At 44.9% G+C, this 22,291-nt stretch overlaps 1 protein-coding gene across 2 annotated transcripts; it reads left to right on the top strand.

The window, feature by feature from the left end:
• Positions 1–1,068: 1,068 nt before the first annotated feature.
• jcada (junctional cadherin 5 associated a) lies at positions 1,069–21,986 on the top strand. 2 transcript variants are annotated; one of them, XM_071896945.2, is made up of 5 exons: positions 1,069–1,192; positions 10,349–10,899; positions 12,946–13,869; positions 15,564–19,333; positions 19,583–21,986. In XM_071896945.2, the coding sequence occupies exons 2-5, from the start codon at positions 10,529–10,531 to the stop codon at positions 19,615–19,617; spliced, it is 5,100 nt and encodes a 1,699-aa protein (XP_071753046.2). In that variant the 5' UTR covers positions 1,069–1,192; positions 10,349–10,528; the 3' UTR covers positions 19,618–21,986. The 2 variants fall into 2 exon arrangements, with proteins under 2 accessions (XP_071753046.2, XP_078147436.1); XM_078291310.1 differs by lacking the exon at positions 1,069–1,192 and adding an exon at positions 1,199–1,510.
• The last annotated feature ends 305 nt before the right edge of the window (positions 21,987–22,291 follow it).

The raw sequence follows: 22,291 nt of genomic DNA on the forward strand, positions 1-22,291 counted from the left end.
GCCTCCCTTAGTTTCAGGAGAATTCAGTTATATGCAACATCTGTGTCAATATTATGGGAGTTTTTGGGGTCCTCTGTTCTTTTTAAGTGGTGGAAAAAAAGGACAACTTTCAGCTATATATCGAGGGCTTGGAGCCAGAGGGGCGTAAGTAGGTTTTGGCAAACTGTACAGGAGTGCCAAAACAAAAAATGTGGACCTAACTTTGATCAGCTGTTGTAAATATCTTTTCATAATCATAACGTCATCACATAAATACACAAATAAAGAGATAAAGAGATACTGACACTGCTAAATAGCTTTTACTTGATGTATGGATCCCTTCTGGCTCCAAGCCCTCAATATGTTAACATTCAGCACAGAAAGAAAGCAGCTTGTGGGAGAGTAGAATAAACATCATCATGCATACTCTTAGCCTTAGTGTCAAAATACAAAATATCATCCTTTATAGTGCTATATACACATATAGAGACAGACAGATATATAAATATATATGCAACATATCCATACTGTACATAGATATTGTCAGTTTTGATTTGCAAAATAGACTTTACCACCGTTTTAGGCCAACATAAATCTTTAGGATGTAAATTCATAATATACATAATAGTAATTATAGTATAGTATCAAATATATGTACATTAGGCTATATATGAAAGGTGTTTGAAGAAAAAGCATGCTTTTCTGAAAACATTTGTTTTGTATTGTATATAATGGTTGTCATGATGATCACTGATTGTTACTAGACAAAGACCTCCAGTCTATCTATCTATCTATTCGATTGTATGTTGTACTGATGTTTTTATGTTTTTATGTTGGAACCTTGCTTAATGAATTGAAAACAAATTCCACCAGCCTGGCTGTGTGGTCATTAAAGAATCTATCTATCTATCTATCTATCTATCTATCTATCTATCAACCAACCATGCATACTTTTATTCCCCGTATTAAACAGGGCCATTTCAGCACAAGAGTTCGATTACTTTCTATTGAGATGTTGAGTGCTCAGCATTAGGTGTCCTTATTGCTGAGCAGCATCCAGCTGCCTCGCCAGTGGAGCAGAGGGCTGTTTCCTCTGCCGTGCTGTAGTAGAGGGCTGTTCCCTCAGCAGAGCAGATCCAGGCTCAGTCCGTCCAGAGCAGCGGCAGGGATGAGCGCTGGGGACTAGGCGGCAACGCAACGACGCATTTCACAGGTAAAAGTGGCTCCCGGACGAGCGATACCCCGTGTTTAATTCAGTCATACCCGTGTGCCGGCGTTTTTTCGAGGGGTCATTTTTCATTTTACGACGTATGCCGACGGCGGAGGAGGCAGGCTACTGTGCGGAGTAAACAGAGGTTGAGAGTCGCATCTGCTTTGCGTTCAACATTACAGCGGTCCCCCAACTTGCAGCCAAACCAAGCCAGCTACCTCGGCGCGCTGCTGTCCCTGCCTCCTCTGCCGGGATTAGAGGATTTAGGACAACACAGTGACACTTTTAGGACACGGCGTCAGAAGGTGAAAGAGTAAGAAGGTGGCAAATTTTATTCTCAACTTGAAGCAGTGTGGTGGTGAGTGCCACTTATTTGCGGACTAGCTCCTATCAGCTGAAGGTTAAAGACTGCTGATGGAGCTAGCCAGGCTAGCGTTAGCGCCGATACGTGCCGTTCTCTTCTATGGAAGAACGTCGCCCCAAACTCCATTAAAAAAATCAGGCAATTTAATTTGTCCTTGCCTATAGGCCATGGTGTATTCCTGGTAGAACATAAATTAAGACCTTTTACGAATCATTAGGACCCACTCTTCTATTCGGTATGCATCCAATACTCCAAGCAGCTCTTACTTAAATACAATTTCAATTTATATAATTGGCTCCCCTGTTATTCTCACAATCTTATTCCCCCACAATTTGCCGTGGAGGGCGGCAGCAAGCAGTGTGAACCAATTATAAAAACTCAGATTTTATTGAAATAACGGACTGCTTGGTGGATCATCTATATGCCGAATTTACCAAAGGACACTAATAATTCATACGAGGTCTTAAATCAAGTTCTGCCAGGTATGTACCTATGCAGATAAGCAAGGCAACCTTAAACTCAGAGATTTTTTAACGGACTTTTCGTCCTGTCTCTATACAAGCGAGAACGGCACGTATCGGGGCTAGGCTAGCATGCTACGGCAGCTACCTGCAACGGAGCCAGCAGGGCTAGCATCCTGCCAAGCCTGTCAATCAATTTCTTAACGACATCATGACAACACTCAAGTCCAATAATATCTGGCTCTTCGTGTAAGGTCGGATGCTTGGGAACAACAAATGGCAAAGGGACTGAGCTGTGAATAGCCCTTGGCAAATGGTCTGCCAAGTTTAGATTGCTTTGATGTTTGCATGTTGTCACTTTGTCACACCTGCAGCATGTTTGCATGATGATGGCTGCTACTTGACCTCTCGTCTCCTTCCCCCTGCCTTCAGCATGCATTGCCTTATTACTTTATCTGAATATGCTGTGTTGACACAGCTATTCTGCTTTGAGTTTGCTACAGTTGATTAATTGTGGGCTAAATATTTCCCTTTACATAAGAAACGACGAAACCTTTTTTCAAGGATGGCTTCTACTCCATAAAGGTAAAATTATAACCAATACACTCATAGCATAAAAAGGTTGACTCTGCTTTATTCTTCTTGAGACAACTCAAATTATATTACAATATTGTGTCATTGGTTGATGGTTTTAATTGTGGCAGATCTCAACCATAAATTGTTTCTGGCAGTCTTGTCCTGTCACTCAGGGACCTCTAGAGGCCAGATTGTCATAGCCAAGGTTTAATCTGACCAGTTCAAATTCCAGTTTAAGTTATTACTAAATTAATACACATTAAGTTGCACCAGTGTACAAAGAAGTACCATCATCTCTTTGATGCCTTGTTTGGTTATTTGTGTAGTTATCTGGTTTTATCCAACCAGATTTCATCTGTCAGTGCCTGCTCTTATTTGGACTAATCTGCTATGGCCTCAGGTCCCTTGATTATTTTAGGTAGTCTTATTTATATATATATCAAAGTGCTATTAAAATTGCCCAGGAGTGATCTGTTCATTATTGCCAGGACCTACCATAGCTCAGTGAGCTTACGTCAAAGCCTGTTAGTAAATGTCAGTAAAGGGACATTTTCTAGACAGTGTGAGCTGGATTCTTAGACAAACGGGAGCTGACAAACTACAAAGCCAAAAGCCATTATTGTTGCAAAATGTAGCCCAGACCAGGTCCAACTAATTTGCGTTGAAAAAAGCAGAGAGAGGAAAGGGAAAGTGTGTGTGTGTGTGTGTGTGTGTGTGTGTGCGTGCGTGGGCACATGTGTGTGCATGTGGTGGGTCTTTCACACATCCCTGAGACTGGGATGGTGTGTGAACACGAGGCCCTGTTAAATGCCCTGAGGGGGGTGCGGCTGGGGTGAGGGGGGGGTGGGGGGTGTATTAGGAGGGAAGCGGCTCATTAATTCCTTCCAGCAGAGGAGGAAAGGGTTGGTCAGCGAATCTGGGGGCCCTCCACGGCTATGAAATGAGTCATACCAGTTCAACTTTCAGGAGTGGTCCAAAGAGCCAGCGATAAGTGAGGGCTCGGCTCTTTCCTGGTCTCGGAGGCAGGCTGGTATCCCAGGGCTAGACTTTCTCTTTCCAGTCAGTGCACAGCACAGCTCACCTAATGCAGCAGACTGACTGTCTTGCAGTACCCTGTGTACCTTACAGCAGTTTCTCCTGATCTAGGTGCAGTCATTTTTATCAGATCTAGCCAGGCACATCTGCCCTCACAGCCAGTGAAGCCACAGCTCTGTCTGCTCTTTGACACTATTCAGAACAGTGACAATATGCTAAATCTTGTCTGTGCACTAGCTGTTTTAGTGGCTTTGACAGTTTAGTCTGACCAATTTCCCTAAAATGTTTGTCTCTCTTACACACACTCCCTATATATCTTTCTCTCTCTCTTTTCCACTCTCTGTCTTTAGCATTAGTGCTAGGCCAAGTGCATCAAGTAAATGAGTTTTTCCGCCGTTGGGTGAGATGCATCTGAAGCCTTTTGAAATTCGACTGATGTTTGCCTGACTACAGGGATCCCCTCGGAGATCCTGGGTGATGTCACATGTGATGTCAGAGCAGAGGTGACGCAGGCAGGAGGCTGGTGGATGAAGCCAGCCAGAAACGTGTGAAAACTATTGACATCTGCCAGTGTGCCTCTCAAAGCGCAAACGCAAGGCAGTGAAGTGTGATCTGAAGCATGAAATGGAATGCACGTTTGGTTTATATTGTTATATCTTGGCTGGATGCTAGCCCATTGCCATATGCTGGGCAGATGGTTGATCTGCCTGCTTAGTGATTTGGCGATTTCTGCTTGTCAGTTTTATGCCAATGCGATGATTAAGCCCTTGAGACAACCCTGACAATTTAAGATTACGGGGGAGATTTTTCTCACTTGTTTACATTGTAGCAGTTTTCCACATTCAACATGTCATCCATCATGACAACCATTGCTTTGCTAGGCTACAGTACGAGGGCTAGGCTTCAACTACATTCTGTGGGAGAGCCTTTGCATCCCACCTGCAATCTGCATCACAATCATGTTAGCCTAATTAGGCTGTTTCCGAGTCCTATCAACTATCTTTGATGCCCTAGAGTTCTAAAGGATCAAACAGCTTTTTTGATTTGCTTTGCCTTGTGACATACAGTCTCTTGAATTTTGTCTTGCTAGAAGCGTGTTTATGTTAAATTCGGATAAGCATGTCATTGTAGTCCAAGCCTAGCCTAATTGTTTATGTCTTACCTTTCCCTCTACATTGTTGAGCGAGTGGCGTGCAGAGTCCACATCTGATTAGCAGAAAGCCAGAGCGTGCTAACCCTTTGATCAGTGTGTTTCTGGCTGATAAACCATGCCACTGTCATCTCCAGCGAGCCCTGGACCTTGACAGACACTAATTACCATGAAACTAGTCGGGCAGGCTCAGAAACAACGTGGGTTTGGAATAGCTCAATGCAGGTGAAGCCTACTGTGCTGCAGAGCAGCGCCTCAGCGGATTAGCCTACCTTCCAACCATGCCTTTCCCCAGGTCTCGTTTTTTTTGGTCTCCCACTAAACGATAAATGTTTTCAAATGCTTGCATTGGCTACAGTGGTTTTTGGAGCAAAAGCTTTGCCTTGGAAGTTTTCCTCCACATATGAGTCGGGTGTTGTGTGCATTCAGTGGAAGAAAATCTCATGACGTCAATCGCTGCATTTCAGCTGAATTAAGCTAAGCCTGCTATACAATGGAAAATGAGTCCATTGATATAATTACCCTCACGTATTCAGTGTCTTACTGAGGCTAACACTGGATGCTGCACAGCTTTGCCTTGTGCATTAACAAGCTATTATACGGTTGTGGGCTAGGCTATTGTTGAAATTTTCTTTGGAATGAAACATTGATGTTACATTAGTCTTGAAGGACCTTTTAATTTTTTGGCTGGGCTAGTTTTTGACAGTCTGAAATGAATTAGGACCAGACCTTAATGTTGTTGTCTGTGATGTGTTGGAATATGGTGGAATAAAGCAACATCCCCCATCCCATCCTGCCTTTGATTTTGCTGCCAGCAGAGTCTGACTGTAATAAGTTTTGGACTGAAGCAATGCGGCGGGAATATCTTAGCAGCCCACATGCTATTGTCTATGAACTGCCATTCACAAAAGCAAAACAACTGTTGCCATGGGAGATGCTCAACAAAATATTGTAGTGGGTGTTTTTGGCTAAACCTTTCCATATGAGCTAATTGACTCACAATGCACGGGCCCTGCCTATTGCTACTCTCTACCGAGAGGGTGTGGATGTTTCAAGTAGCACATGGGCTGCAATGTGGTGTCAAGCTCTGTTTTGTAATGGACAGTGGAAACCTTCTTGTTATTACCTGTCAATAATTGTCAAGTTTCATTAAAAAACAAATAGAAGTCTCTCACTTCTTAGCTTACAAATCTATGTTTCAGAGACTTGCGATCCTATTTTTAACATTGATGTGATTGGTCTGAATTATTGCTATTGTTGCATGGCTCCTAACCCCTATGACACTGGAGAGAAGTCCAGAAAAAGAGAGAACACAGTGGGATTTTTCTGACTGATAGCGAGTGTCAAAAGGGCAGATAGCTCCCCTGGTATTATGCCCACACTGCATGTTACTGAATTATACCTGAAGTCCAGAGCACTGGGTTTTGTAAGGGTCGGTGCGGGTGAAATATGGCCTGGGGTTGTTTGGCTGTTTATTGCTCTGGCCTCAGCCATAACACGCCCCGAGCTCCGTTCCCCGGGAGAAACGGGAGCCTGCCGAGAGGCTGATTGGAAACATTTGCGACACCGTCGGCTCTCCTCTGTCCTCACAGCGACGCACTTCCTCAGGAAGAGAGACGGCCCTCCGCTGGACAATGTGATGTCACATAGATAAACAATCTGTGGACGCTGTGTGCTGAATGTGATGGCCTGTCATCTCTGAGAAAGCCATGTGCGTGCACAGTTGTAACAGATGCAGGCCAGAAACTAGCCAAGTACACACACCCACTTGGGTCAGTGGTATATAGATCCAGCGAGACTGGGAACAATGTAGTGCAGAGGTGCGGCTCTTGTGGAATATTTTAGGAAGGGGGCTTAACGTCTTTTGGGTTCCAGCCACTGGTGTATGGGTTATTCTGAGATTTCTTTGTTGTGCTCCAGCATATCCTTATGCTGAAGCTTGTTAGCCATATTTGTTTTGTTCTATAGCCCTAGGCCTAGTACACAGGATAGGTTAAGTCAGTGAGGTTCATTGGTACGCCATCTCACATTTAGCTTTACCCCAGACTATTTCATTAAATATAAATCGTCTTTACACTTAAACCCAAATAAGCAAATGTCCAAAACTTTAATGACTGTCAAATGTTGTCATCTCCTGAATTTGTTTTGCAAAACGTCTTCTCATTTTGCTAGTTCAGGGTTTTCATAGACTGTCACATCTGCAGATTATCTATATACTACATACTGCATAGTCCAAATTATTTAGCTAACCTTTTCTAGCTTAGGCCTCCATCCTAGGCCTGTAGCATAGGTCTAGTCCATAGTATCTGGACTGTTAACTAACTACACCATCTCCCTCTCCCAATGCAGTTCTGCCTTCCCCGAGGCCTGATCTAGGTCTCTGTCCTGCATTGTCTGCCACCCATGCTGTCCCTCCCCTCCCACCCTCCCTTCCTCCCTCTGTCCCTCCCTCCCCACCATGCCCTCATCTCAGTTGGGCCATGAATAAGGAGCTGACACCAAACTGTCAACCTGCAAGCCGTCAGGCCCCTGCAGCCTGCCGCTGGTGTAGCCACCAGTAAGGGCACATGCCCCCTCACACAGCTAAAAATGCTTGTATCTGTTTTTAATAAACAAGCCGTGGCCTTGCCAAAAGTTCACTTGACCGCAAAGAGGCTCTCTTACATCTCTCAATCGTAAATGTAAATGATATTACAGTAGTGTACAGTGAGCGATTAGTGTTGAAAATGTGGAGGCTAGTTTAAGGGTCTTCTGTAGGGAAATGCCAACATCAGCCCTCATGTGGTTCTGTTTATTTTTACCTTACTTAGCAGCATATGTTATCCATAAACTATATCATTAATTTCTCCTTTTTGAATGAGCCACATCATTAAAATACAGCAGATCTGCACTTTTTTTTCAATTTCCAGATTCATAAGCAGCGCACTGCCTGCAACGCCAATCTTTTTCACACAAGAAGGCATTGTAGCGAAACACAATGTTGTTGTGTTTTGGGGAATGAAAGCCGGCCATTGTTGCATGCTGTTGCTTGAATCAGAGGTTTTATTTGATATAAAATGGGTAATTCCATTGCGTAAGAGCATTAGTAGTATTTAAACTGAGCTTGTGATGGGAAGGAAGAGGTGGGGGTGGGGCTGGGGGGCAGAGTGCGTGTAAGGGCAGGTCACTTTACAGGGGGAAATCCTCACTTTTGCTGATGATGGAGATAAACCCCATTTAGTAATGACAGTAACAGCAATTACCTCAGATTTGGGACTTAGCTAGATTAGGCAGCATATGGGTGTTCAGTTAAGACAGGTTAATATGCATATATCATATCAAAAGTGAATTGCCATGTTAATGAACATAGCCCTGGACCTAAGGCTAATCCACAAGCTTTTGTCTGGTTTGAAGGATAGGCCTAATCTACAGGAAGGAAGGGGTGGCGATATGGATCCAGTTCTTCTGATCTCAAAGTCTGATATGTGCTGGTCTGACGCTGTAGGACCCTTTCAAGTCCTGTTGTTGCTGCCACTGTTATGGCATAAGCAAGTATAGAGGAAAAGGGTCAAATTTCACAGAGATTCTTGTTTATTTAGTGATGAAAATTATATAGTGACAAATGGCCACTAGTGTCTTGCATTTTCTTGTATTTCTTGTATGTCATTTGGTTCAGAAACACTGGGTGAGTTGAAGTAGCTGGCCTAGCACAAGTTGAAGTGAAGTTCATAAAATAACAGTCATTGACAAATTGGATTGCCTATGCCCTAGGCCTGCACGCTCATCTGGAAGCAAATGAGGCAAACAAAATCCTAGTTTTGCATTGACTCTGTTCACAACAAACCCCCTACCAAACTAAAAACTAGCCCGTCCTTGAGGGATTACTGAAAACACAAATGGAAAGAGTTAAACTCGAAAACAGTATTAACTGGGTAAGCGCCAAGAGTCAATCCTCCAAAACTAACAGGTTTAAGGTTTTAAATGAAAACGATAATCGTATTAGAGGGCCAGACATACAAAGAGAGCAGCATTTCACGGTCTTGGATCCCGTTAATCACCTAGTAGGCTATCTCAGGGTTCAGGTAGAAGGAGGAGAGGAGGGAGGGAGCAGGAGGAAAGAAGAGAGGGTGGTGTCCTGCCTTCTGGGCCAGGTCTCCTTTTGTAGAAGAGATTTTTTTCAGCTCTTTGGAATTAACTTGGTTAAACAAATACTAAGAAACTAATGTGTTTGCAATTGAATACATTTTAGTTTTGGTGAGGCTGTATTGGTCCTCTGTTTTCAAACCTGAAAACAAGCTACTTGGCTCTCCCATTAAACAATCATAGTGTGATTGGCTTTTAAACAGTTCAAACAGCATTTGGCTCTGGCAAAGACTCTTATAGTCCTGTTCTTGAGTGCCATTTCTTATTAAGGACAGCCAGGCTGTTGGCAGTCTTTTCCAATGGAGAGTATTGAATGAGTGGGCTGCAGTAGCATCTGTCCTGTTGACAAGGCAGTAAGCATGACTTTACCAAGGGCATTACATCATGATGCACCCTGGGTATTATCAGTTCAATTCCTCATCAGTTCTTGATATTAATACTTATAGTTTTTGGAAGAAATTCAATGTTTCTAAAAATGAATTATCTTATTTACCTTAATGTATCAGTGTAGATTATATTTTTAATAAGTAGGTCTAAACGATTCTTCATGATTTTCTTGTAATGTTCCTCAAGTATTCCATCTTCAAGTTTGGTGTAACACTTCAAAATCAGGGCATAGAACGGAGCATGGATCGTGTTGAAGCATCAATGCCTGTCAATTCTGCTGTACTTTTATCACTTCCAATTCTCTTATTTGCATACTGATTCAGAATTGGGCTTAATTTTTCAATACCCAACCCTAAGGCATTTTAAGGCATATGACCAAAAAATGTCCTCTGAATTTTCGACTAGAACCAGACGATTATTTTGAGGTGGTTGGAGGAGAGAAAGAGATATCGGGAGAAAGAAAGAGAGAACGTGTAAAAGGGAGTACAACATCTTTTTCCAACAGTCCCTAATGTTGTCCCTAATCCCCCAGCGCCTCATTGATGCCAAACATGAGCACTGCTTGGCTGCTAACAGCTACCTTACAGCCACTGTATATAGGTCTACAGGGAACCCACTGTAAACAGTGACATTTTGTGTTTTGACTGCAGTACCAGCAGTCTTCTGAAACTCTTGTCGTCACCGATGCCAGTGTTACTGTGGGTCGTTCTGGAGAGGGTTTGTTTACCTTCCTGTCCTCCTTAGCTCTGGACGTGCATGGGTTTGGTGCCAGTGCTTTCCGAGTGAGATGGAGAGAGGGTTGTTGCTAGGAGGACTGGAGACGAGAGGAGGGAGGGAAAGGATAGGCAACACGGGCTGGTGCGAAAGCGGGCGATCTCGGTTCGTCGCGGCGGCTCAGAATTGGGGTTTGGGGGGGTCTTTTTGTTCCGTCCTCTCGACTGTCCATTTGGGTTGGGACCCTTAACAAAGATGGGACACGGGCAGAGGGGATAATGGTTTTAACGTCACCTTCTTTTCTCTCTCTCTCTTTGTCTCTTCCTGTCGTCCCCCTCTTGTTTTCCCAGTGATGGCCTCAGCTGCGCAGCTGTGCCGGTGATCCCGCCGCTGCGCATAGGGAAGAAGCAGAGACGCCTTGACAACCGACCTCCCTTCCTCTCTCTTCTGATTTAAAAAAAAAAAAAAAAAAAAAAAAAAGATAGAAAAAAAGAAAGAAAGCAAACACACCAGCATAAACAAATGCGACCATGTACAGTGTGGAGGACCTCCTCATCTCTCATGGATACAAGCTGCCCCAGCACCCCTCTTCCTCCTCCACCCCTACCCCAGCCCCTGCGTCCTCGTCCCGCCAGGCGCCCTCCCCCTCGCCGCCGTCCTACAACAAACGCCATGAAATCCTGGAGAACAGGCCCGGCCACAGGACAGTGAACGGGTATGAGAGAGGGGCCGGGGGGCCCTACGGGAACAGTGGCGGCACCAGGCAGCCACAAGTCTACAGCGGCGGCTGCCCCAACAACAACAACGAGCCCAGGGACAGGAGCCAGTCCAGACGAGAGGGCGACATCCGGAGCCAAGGTGACACCCACTCCTTGGGCGAGTCCCTGACCTCAGACAGCGGGTAAGATGTAGTCTGTGTTATACCTTGAGACCAATCATTTGCTCCTGTCTGACCGACCCTTTACATGCCCTTTTTCTCGACCATCTCGTCTGTGGTTGTCCTTGTTGCTTATTGAATAATGACACAATCAGTCTTTCTTATGGCGCTTTGAAGGAACAGATGAATGAAATTAAAGAACTAGTCAAGGACTTTCGCATGGGGATTTTGCACCACATTTTGAGTGGAACTGCCTCACACTGTCTCTCGATCCCTCCCTCCATCTCTCTGTCGCTCTCATCCCTCCCTCCCTGTGTCCCTGCCTCCCATTTCATCTCCATTTCCCTCCCTCTCCTCCTCTTCCCAATAAAGTCATGGGCTGGGGAGGAGGGATAATGTGTGCTGGAGTCTTAATCTGCCACATGGGACCTTGGAGTTGTAAACAAAGCTGCTGTTTGGTAGACCTCTGTGCCCCATTGAGCATGCCCGTCTTACACACACACACACACAGACATACATACACACACACACACACACACACACACACAAACACACACACACACAGTCGTATACAGACACACACACACAGCTTGCCATGTGTTGTCAGGTTTATCAGACCCCCCCCCACCCCCAACACACACACATGTGCACGATCAATATGCCTAACCCACCTCCACTGTTTCAAAGCCATTATACCTCCTTATATAATGCATGTGCCATTAATAATACAGGCTTCATATAGGGTTTATTTAAATATGTATATGGAAGTTAGGCTATATTTAGCTCAGTCTGGAGTTATGCAATTGAAACCCTCCTGGGTAAGGAGTGTTAAAACGTATGATGTTTCCAGAGATGCAGGCTAGCTGCAGTCAATCTGTTTTTTCCTGAAAGCAGGCCTGTTTAGTTTGCCTATTCGCACCAGTACTGGGGGTTAGTGTGCTGTAACTGAGACAAAGTCAATACAGCTGTTCCCATGTCCACACAATTAGACAGGCTTGTCAGATTTTTCCCTTTTTTCCTTACATTTTGTTTGCCTGATTTTCTTTTTTTTCTCCTAATCCGTTTTTGCCGACAGCCAGTGACAGAGCATCTGAAAATAGTCATATGACCTTGAATAATGTCAATGGGTGTGTTAGTGATTTTTTTTTTTTTTTGAGACGGGTAATCCGCATTTTCATGTCCCTGCTCTGCCAGTGCTATCAGAGCATTCTATTGGGAATGTGGGAATTGCTAAGACATATGTTCTGCAATTTCAGTCTGTTGTTTGTTGATCCTTCTTTTTTCCCCTCATCCAAATCCGTTTTGCCTGGCAGCTTTAGTTTAGATAAGGAACAGGCCTATCTTGGCACTCCCATTAGGCAGTGCTACTTAGACCCAATTAAACTAATGATGGTAACTCATCTTACATGAGATGCCCCCAAATGTAGCAGATTGGCATGGCCGACTTCCCCCCCAGCACACGTCTCTGGCCAATGATGATCATGGATGGAAATGTCAAGGATGCTCAGCAGCCTCGGCCCCGGGGGCGTACACATGTGCATGCGTCTTGTTTACATTGTCAGGCAGTCATTCAGTCACTCCAGAAATAACCAGGCTGTATCCAGAGACCATTGAGCCTTGCTGCAGCCCATCAGGACTGCCATCACAAAGTCCCCTCAGATGTAGGAGCTCTCCTTAGTCTATTCTAGTGAGGCATTACTACTTTTCTCAGGTCAAGAGCGGAATAGAAAGATGATTGTCAAAGAATCGTCCTTTGAGTTGTTGATCTATCTTGAAGGACATCCAGGACTCACAGCCACAGTGTGTCATTGTGTAATGTGTTCATTATGCCCCAAAGAGAATCACAGTACCAGGCACTGCACTGCTACTCATGGTCATCTGTCTCCATCTAGTGGGAGATGGACTCAATTCACATCTGCCCACATTGTAGGCTATCCCGGACATTTCAAAGTGCTTGTAACTCTTTTTTAAAATTTGAATTTCAATTGGTCTTGTTGTCTTATGTATATGCTCATCACTAAATCAGTTTGTAGTGAATCATATGAACTTTCTTTGTGTTTTTGCTCTCAGGTTCTGTGATGGCCCCAGAGGTCCGCAGTCGCAGTCCAAGGATGTGTCCTACTGGAGGAGGAGAGGCCAGGACTTCACTGTGCTGCTGGACTATGCTGACTTCAGAGAGCCCCGTGGAGGAGGACAAGGGGGCTACGGGAGGCCGGAGGCACCACAACAGCCAAGAGGCCAAGATATGTCTGCAGAGGAGTGTCAGAGGGCAACCCAGGAGAGGCAGCGCTGGGCGGCCCAAGCCCAGGTGCAGGCACAGGTCCAGGCCCGCTCTAGAGAAAGGGAGGCTGCTCTGCACCAGTGGAGGATGGCTGCTGAGAGGAAGTGCCAGAGCCTGGGGACAGATGAGTGGCGCCCGGCTGTGAGCTTTGGCCGCCAGCTGTCAGAGAGCGAGGGCGAACGTTGGGCACAGGAACAGCAGCGGCTCCATGCCAGGACACCAGAGGGCATGGTAGTCCACCCCAGGACCAAAGCCAAATCCCAGTCCCTGCCGCGGATGATGCAGCCTGACAGCCTGCAGTATGTTGACATGACCTTGTCCGGTCAGGAACTGTACAGGAGGGTCAATGGCCACCCACTGTCACCCCATGACCTTTACAGGGCTCCACGCTGGCCGGAGAATGGCAGGCCGGCTAGCGCCAGCCAACTCTCCATGACACCAAAGCCCCGCTTCACCCGACCCCCCAGACCCCCTTCCTATGAGGTGCACCAGCAGATCAGGGGAAGCTGTGAGGTGTTGTCTGGGAGAGACTCAGCTGTTCCCCAGGCCAGGGACCGAACACCACTTCCCCTATCCAGGACAGGTGACCCCCAGCTGGACTATTTTGCACAGGACTCTGGACCTCCAGGATACATCCCTCCCCCATCATATAAGAGAGCCCCTATAATGAGAGGGGGTCGCCGGGGCTATGGTGAAATCGCTGTTGACTACAGGTAATTGCTCTTTTTTCACAGATATAAATTAAGCCTAGTCCAACACTAGACAACAAGGTCTGTGTAATGTTTGCTAGGATTTAGTTTGAGTTGTCATTCCGTAATAGTTGTATGGTGCCCTTGATTGAAACACTGTCGCCCCACTAATAGATTTGTTTATGTTTTGATTTGCCTTAATTTAATTCATTCAAGTCATCATTTTCACTTTCACATTGATTAGCTGAGTTTTCGAATTAAAGACTTACAGTATTTGACAGCTAAACACTAGTTTTACATGTATTTTGAGTCTATAAAAGGCTGTAATGTATGTAAACATTCAATTAAATTGAGGTATAGAGCTCTATTTTCATGACGGCGCATGGCGGGCCTTTGCACCGGCAAAGTGCCATTTTCATTGGGTGCAGGTTTTTTTCTCGCCTGCGCCTGTTTGGTATTTTGGTGAATTGCCTTGAACTTGACTGCGCCTAAGTGGGAGGAGAGGTACAGTATGGGGTGTGTCAGTAACGATCAAGCAGTGCAATGCAATTTTGGTGTCAAGGATTATCGGGATTTGCGCTTACGACTTCTATGCCACGTGATGCGCGCACGGACAGATCCTATTCAAAAGCTTACCAAACCTTTTTGTGGATGATATGTCGGCCAATTTAACTTTGATATATTTCCTAAAGATCTAACTATATACAGATGTGGTTGTGGTGTGAATGATTTTCATCCAACATAGAACTGTCAGTATGTGCTGTGATGCACAGAGTGGGGATTGTGGAGGTGGCTGCGTCCTCTATAGTTGTCAGGGGCTGGCTGGTGGCTGCCCCCCTCCCGTCGCCAAATTGTCTCTGCAGTTGGCCGCCAACTTCTGTTTGGCTCTTCACATAATATCATTGAACTGTTTCCTATAGGCCTAGTGGACAACAATTCCTCCTAGAACCTGAGAAAAATGTTAACCAAAGTATGTGGGCCAATAAATCTAGATTAAGGCTTTAAAGGAAAATACCACTGAATTTCAGCATTCAAATGTTATTAGGTGTTCCTGAACAGAGATAACATAGCCCCTTAATGTGTCATGTCACACCTATATAGCTACTGCTGCATTGATAGTCAGTTTGAAAAAATATGGGAAAGCTGAAAATAACAGTACCCAATATTATTTACAAATAGCGCTCAGGTAAGATAGATCTTCTATAAAATCAAGTTCAAATAGGTTTCTCTGTCATTGGAGCTGCCCCAGTCTCCTCAAAATCAGTGTATTTTCTAGGTTCTCTGGTGAGATTTGTTCATGTTTATAAATTGAACTGTTTTCAAAAAGGTAGGTCCACTAAAAGTAATGTTTGTTTACACAGAATAAACTTTTGATGGAGCATATTTCTGTGTGGACCTACTTTGAAATTTGTTTGAGCATTTTTTGTCCAGCACCAGTTAGAAACTAGGACGTGTGTATCAAAACATTTCTTTGGATTAGTTGACCTGTCCAATGCAGTAAGGATTATGTTGTATTCTTAAATGGAGTGGTATTCCCCTCCAATCTATATTTCTAAAACCAGTCCTTAACACACTAAGCAAATATGGAATGAGAGCTATCATCATATTGGCTAGCATCCCTTTTATTATATTATTAGCTTGTACATTTTCTATTCCATTATTACTTTTTGAAGTCATTGCTATATGATGAAATGCAACTGTATTGTTGTAACTCTCAGGTACAGAGGCGATGTGTACCAGCAGATGCAGATGGCTCCAGATGGATCTCATTGGTTCACCAGACATCCAGCAGGTTCCTGGCCTGACCCCCAGAGAGAGAGAAGCGTACCTAGCCAGAAGCAGCTTTACCCTGTCTATACCGCCCAGGAGCACCCTGGTGGAGGGGTCCAGTACATCCCCTTTGACGACCCCCGTGTCCGTCATATTTCCTCAGCCCTGGGTGGCAACTCCCTGACGGACGCCGACAAGATCCGCCACATCCGCAACGAGCTTCCCAGCGTCACCGTGTCGGAGCCTGTGTCCGACGACAGTGCCTTTTTGCCCCCGCCGTTGGGGCCCTTCATCGCGGCCAAACCGATTGATGATGCCAACCAGACGTCTTCTAGCGACTTCGACAATGACAATAACAGGTGGCACAGCGATTTGCACAAAGAGACTGTCGATAACTTCCCAGCAACTGACCAAAACTGCAACAACAGATATCCCAAAAACCAACGTCCTCCTCCCTTGCCATCCTCAGCCTTCCAGGCCCCATTAACGACCTGCTCCTCATCCCGCCAGGGCTCAAGCTCAGACCAGGGCTTTGCAGAAACCATCACTCAAGTGAAGAAGATTGTCCCAGATTCAGGGCCAGAGAATAACAGGAACAGTAAGAGAAGGGTGAGTGAGACCATCTTCTGCCTTGTGTCCGTCCCCATTCACACGCCGACTAACATTAACAAAGACTCTGATCAGAACAATAATGAGACGATACCAAGCCTGACTGTCACCAACACAGACAGCATCACTGTAGGCCACACAGAGAGCCAGAACCTCCGGAGCAAGTCGATGACCGAGATGCCCATCAGACCCCACCACTCCCACTTCCACACCAGTAGCACATCCTCAATGAGGAACTACAAGAGGGCTCCTCTAAGGAAGGAGATAATAGATGCCTGGGCCCTTCAAGCCAGTGAAGACAAAGAGTTATGCTACGCCGGGTCCTGGCCTGGAAACCAATACCGCAATCAGGAGACCCAGACCAGCTCACCTTTGACAGTGATGAAAAGCCCAGTTCCCCAGAGCCCTCCTAGGGGACAGGAGCCTGGCCATTCTGCCTCAGATGCAACCACAGACAGTGGTGTGGGGACAGATAGTAGCTCTTCCTATGGCTACCCCATGGCAGGTCAGAAGAACCTCCATCCCTCCAGCAACAGCGCCTTCTCCCGTCTCAGCCTCAGCACAGCCCAGCCGCCATCACTGCAACCCTCACAACAAGCCCCATCCTCCCCATCCAAAGAGGAGAGGGGTCAGGGAGACCAGCAGCCATCCTCCCCCAGGAAGAGTAACTCCAATCCCCTGGACAGTGCAGAACAGGTAGCCTTTGGTCAGTTCCTCCTAAAGCCAGTGAACCGGCGACCCTGGGATGCCATAGGAGAGCTGGAGTGCTTTAACAAGGAGCTCCAAGACACAATCAGCAAGAGACCCAATGTGGACCAGTGCATTGAGGATCTGGATGAGGTGCATAAGAACATATTAGAGCTGAGTAAATCAGGAGGTCAATTCCAGAACCCAGCACTTTTCACTGCTGGTCCAGACCCAGGCAGGGAAGCAATCAGTCTTCCACCAATGCACATAGATAAACCCAACAATATGAAAACCAGATCAGAGTCCTGGTCTTCTACCACTGATCTAGACTACAGGGACATGAAGAGTGCATTCTCCAGGCCACAGACCAACACCACACCATCAACAAATGAGCTATCCATACTCCCAGACCCAAGCCCCAGAGACTATTGCTTCCTGTCCTCGCACACTGACTCAAACCGGGTCTACAGGCAGGACATCCCAGTCCCCCAAGAATCCTTGCTGAGGGATGTGGGGTTAACAGTCTACACAGAGACTCCCGGAGGTCCTGGAGAGCCAATCCAACGCTCGCTTTCAGTCCCATCTCCACTCGATCACCAGGAGCTTAATCAGTCTGTGCAGCTGTCATGGGAAAGTAGGACAACACTTGTTAAAACTAGTGGTAGCTCTGAGCACAATTCAAATACAGAGCTTCAAGCTGAGGTGGATGCTGAGAGAAAGGCTAAAGCAGATAACATGCTGCGATTTAGGGGTGAGCAGAATTTGAACATCTGTAGGACCAGGAGTGAAAACAGCAGATCACCCAAAGGTGAAGGCTCACCACATATCACCAGGCTGACCAGGGAAGCTGCATTTGTTTTTGAGGATGATGAAGCTGATGAGAGATACGCCATCTCTGAACCTCTGAACTATAAAAATGAGTCAACAATAGCAGACAAGCATCTGGAGAACCTACTCATTCAGGAGAAAGCCAATGCTCTCCCTACAGAAGACCTCAGTAAACTGTACGAGGTCAAATGTGCAAAAGGTATCCCTGAGAATGAGTCCATTGAGCAGAGGGCAGCCAGGATCCTGGGCATAGCTGTTCCAGTGGAAGCCTTGGGTGTGGCTGACAAACAGGCAGAGGACAAGCAGGAGGACCCAGACATCACCGTAGCCGCCAACACCACCAGTGTAGACATTATAACCTTTCCAGTAGAGGCTGAGAAACATAGTCCAGGCAGAGAGACACAGCAGGTGATGGGACAGTGTGAGCAAGTGATAGAGGAGTCCCTGATTAGCCAGGGACCAGAGATGGAGGAAGACAAGGAGACAGGATCAGGTGTGGACCATGTAGAGGGTGAAGACAGACAAAAGCCCAGCAGCAACCACAGTGACAGTGAAGACCACCATGATAGTGAGACTCAGCCCGCGGTGGTGCTGGACCTGCCTGAGTTCCCACCCAGTAAGCTTCCACTGTCCCTGCCTGTCACCCCTGATGAAAAGCTAGCTCTGAGCATGTGCAGTGGGGAGAAGAAGGGGCGTGGTGGGGCTTCCAAGCTTATTGAATCCCTCCAGGACAAGCTAAGCTCTTCTGCCTCTTCATCAGCTATGTCTCTGGGCAGGTCAACCACAGACAGAATGGCCCGTCTGAAGGAGTTGGACTCAGTGTCCCGAATAAGACGCCTCAGTCTCAAAAGTTCAGACTCTGGAGGAGAGGCTGATTCTGAGGAGAGAGACAGAGACACAGAGGAGAGTGGGGCTCATGAAGAGGCGACAGGGGAAGTTATGCAGAAACAAGAAGAGGAGGAGGAGAAGCAATTGGAGGAGGAAAAGACAGATGAGCTTGAAAGGGCACATGAAACACACGAGAGGGCAGAACCTGAAGAGGAGGAGGAGAAGCAATTGGAGGAAGAGAAGCAATTGGAGGAGGAAAAGACAGATGAGCTTGAAAAGGCACAAGAAACACTCAACGAGAGGGCGGAACCTGAAGAGCAGAATGACGAGGTAAATCAGGAAGAGCAAAGAAAAGAAGAGCAGGCGGAAGTCGAACTTAAAATCAATGAAGAAGAGATGAATGCTGAGATTGCACTAAAAGCAGAAGACAAGGAGGAGAAAGAAGAAGAAGAAGTTGAAGTAAAAACAGAGGAGGAGGAAGGAGAGGTAGAGGTGGAGCTGAAAATTGTGGAGGACGACAAACAAAAGCCTTTGGAGAAGGAGAGAGATGGAGAGAATACACCAGAGGTCAGCGGAGCAGAAGCGACGCAGGAGGCTGAGCGAGAAGAGCTGCCCAGGCCGAAGCAGCGCACCAAGCTCCAGAAGCCTCCGCTGCTTCCCAAACCTCGCAGTGTTCCCAAGAGAGAGATCACTCTGCCACTCAGCTTCAACAGCGGCACCTGTGGCTCCTCAAGCATGGAGGACGAGGAGATGCTCTCTGTCTCAGGTGGGTGCAAACTAAGGAAATTAGAGATTAACCATTTGATATGCCTCGTTTGCCTCCAGAGGGAAGCAGCAAATGAACAAAGGAATTAAAGTAAACTTTGTAAGTTACTATGTATTGAAATAGGAATACTATTGATTGTCATCCTATTGCTGTTAACTTCAGCTTTCAAGTTTCTAAGAGGAAATAATATCATTCTGTAGTAGTTTGTGATTGTGTCCTTATCTCTTCTTGCCTCTCTTTTCTCATTAGACTCGTACGACCCCAGTCGAGTGGAGCGAGTGTAACCTCTGACATTGCCTTCACCACTGTGGAAATCTGGCTTTTTCACGTTAACAGCTTTTCCCAACAACAAAGCTTCCATCTCACCTCACGGTTAGTCAACTGTGACCCCCAGTGTGGTTACACAATACTCCTCACAAAAGTGACTGTCCTGGTGCTGCGAGAGCATTTTTACAGCCAAATAAAGGTGCCGCTGGTGCCAATTCTCCAGGCCTTCACTCCTTTTCAGCTTCCTCATCTTCATCCTCCTTCCATTCTGTCCACCTCTTAAAAGTTTTATTTGCTCAAACAAGCGAACCTCCTCCTTTTGAAGTTGTCTTATTTTGCTTTTTGGAAAAATGCATGTCATTGTCCCCCTCTGCACTCGGGCTCCTCTTGAGCTTTGGTGTTGAAATATGAATGTAAAAGTGCTTCTGCTCTTCAAACAAAAGAAATGTAACAGAAAAACAAAATAAGAAAATGGTATTGCATTACAATCAGTGTTAACCTACACCAAATGTACATAAGAAAGAGGTATAAGATTTTATTAAGAAACAAAAAAGGATTTAAGACATTTAAATGCTGAAGAAATGTATATTTTCTTATCTGTTAAGAAAAGACTAGGTTTTTGGAAGTGTAGTCTTGGGGTGCATTACCAATAACGATCCCCCCTGCTCTTTATTCTTATACTTGTGTGATAGAGAATGTATTGGATTGGAATGAGAAACACTGTGGTCCTTGAATAGTTTCACTCAAGAGCAATATTGTTGTACGGGGCTTTCGTGACAAATGTTTTGAGTAGCAGTTACGTCTCCGGTGCAAGGAGCTGATCTCATTTAAACGCCTGCTTTAAAGCTAAAGTGTTAGGGAAGTTGCACTGCTAAGATTACTGGCTTTGTGTTACTTGTGAGCACCTGATAATCTCTTCAAGTCCTCAGAGATTACACTCGGTCCGTTCTGTTCTCAGTGTCACTCCCACCCAAGTCTTCAGCCTCCCGGTTTCCCGGTGCCATCAGTTGTGCTCGTTCTCTCAGCATCAGCAGTCGCAACGTGCGTCAGAAATATCTGATTTTGCAAATGTGTTTATTTTTGTTAATCAATCCTCATACTGTACAAAAAGAAAATATATATTTTATGGCATTAACAGAAGTTTATATTTAACCGTGCAGTTTTCTTTGCTCACATCTTAGTTTAAGATTTAACGTGTGAAAATATATCTAATTTCAGAAGTGCTTTTTTGCAAGAAATGATAGATGTAGCTATATTGATCGCAGTGTGCCTTGTACACACTACTGTTTCTGTGGAAAAGTTCATTTGTGTGTAACACATACAGTATTTTTGGTGTACAAATCTTACTTTTACTCATTTAAACTGGACATCGGTAATCCATTTTACTTTTATGAATAAAAACATTTGGCGTTATTTTGGCAATAATACTAAATATTAAGCTAAAGATGCTTAATATTGATGCTGTACAGAACCTTGCTGTTGGAATACTTATTGCGGTATCTGAAAGTGTTCAATAATTTAATGTAACTTTTGACATATCAGTGCTTTATAAGTCGAGAACATAACTGGCAATTGGTTTACACGCTCTTCACTTATGGGGTAGCAATACAAGAAGGTTGAATAACATACCAAACAGAACTATGTGCTATGCATTGGACATCAACATTTACTGGGTTTAATACCAAATTCAAAGCTAAAACTGGGTTTTCAACATATGATTTGCTTGTTTGACCATGTCACTTGCAAGACGTTGCTGTTGTCTTTAACCCCCTTGATCCACCTGTATTTGATGTTGATCTTGTTGGATCTGGTTCTAGACTTGCATGAAAGTGGCTTTGACCTGAGTTCGTCGGTGAAAGTTCGATACGAGGTTTGTCATTGTCCTGTTGCCAACCCAGTACCTGTACCTCTGTGTTCCAGGTAGACTAATGTTATCTGGTCATTCTCATAGATCTTTTTGTACTGCAAGTTATTTGTAACATATAGACTATTGGTGCACATCTTGCTTTGATATTTTCTATTTTCATACCGAAGTCTGTACAGCTTTTTTTGTATGCGCCAGCATCCTTCTTTTTTTGTTGTGCATGAAATGCGTAAGAAGTTACAGAGAAAAAGGTGTATTTGCATATAATTGCATTTGGTACTATATAGTCTATCCAATAAACAACTGTTATATTTCATATAATGCATATTTTATTTTCAAAAGTTATGCTACATATTTAAAACAGAACAAGGTATTTTTAGATTATTGTGAAAAGGGAACTGTTTTTGAGGGCACAACATTTGTCTATATTTGGCATGATCATTGAGAATGATCATAAATAGAGACAAGTGTGTGTTATTATTGTACAATACTGCAGACTATTCATAAATAAAAGTCTTTGCATGTAAAGTCTTTGCCTCTGATTTTATTGTGTTCATTTAGAATCTACATGACTCAGTGCAAAGACGCAAGTTAGTTTAAGTTATATAATTTTCTGACATAAAGGCAGGATAATAATATTGTTGTGATCATGACTAATGATGTACCGTATTGATTCCTGTAGGGAAGCTGGAGCTGGTGTGTGAGCTACTTAGCTCTGCTGTAGTTTTGTGATACCAATAAACTGTCATTATCCCACAGAGAGAAACAGCAGCACTACAGCACTTCTAGTCTGCATAGAACAATGTGTGTTTCCTTGACTTCTGTAG

Source organism: Centroberyx gerrardi, chromosome 22, assembly GCF_048128805.1.
Source record: "Centroberyx gerrardi isolate f3 chromosome 22, fCenGer3.hap1.cur.20231027, whole genome shotgun sequence".
NCBI classification, from domain to species: Eukaryota; Metazoa; Chordata; class Actinopteri; order Beryciformes; family Berycidae; genus Centroberyx; species Centroberyx gerrardi.

Excerpts from the sequence above, each read along its gene's own strand:
- jcada (XM_071896945.2), top strand. The coding sequence starts at position 10,529 with ATGTACAGTGTGGAGGACCTCCTCATCTCTCATGGATACAAGCTGCCC. Across the intron at positions 13,870-15,563 it reads GAAATCGCTGTTGACTACAG|GTACAGAGGCGATGTGTACC; the intron begins GTAATTGCTCTT and ends TGTAACTCTCAG. Across the intron at positions 19,334-19,582 it reads GGAGATGCTCTCTGTCTCAG|ACTCGTACGACCCCAGTCGA; the intron begins GTGGGTGCAAAC and ends TTTTCTCATTAG.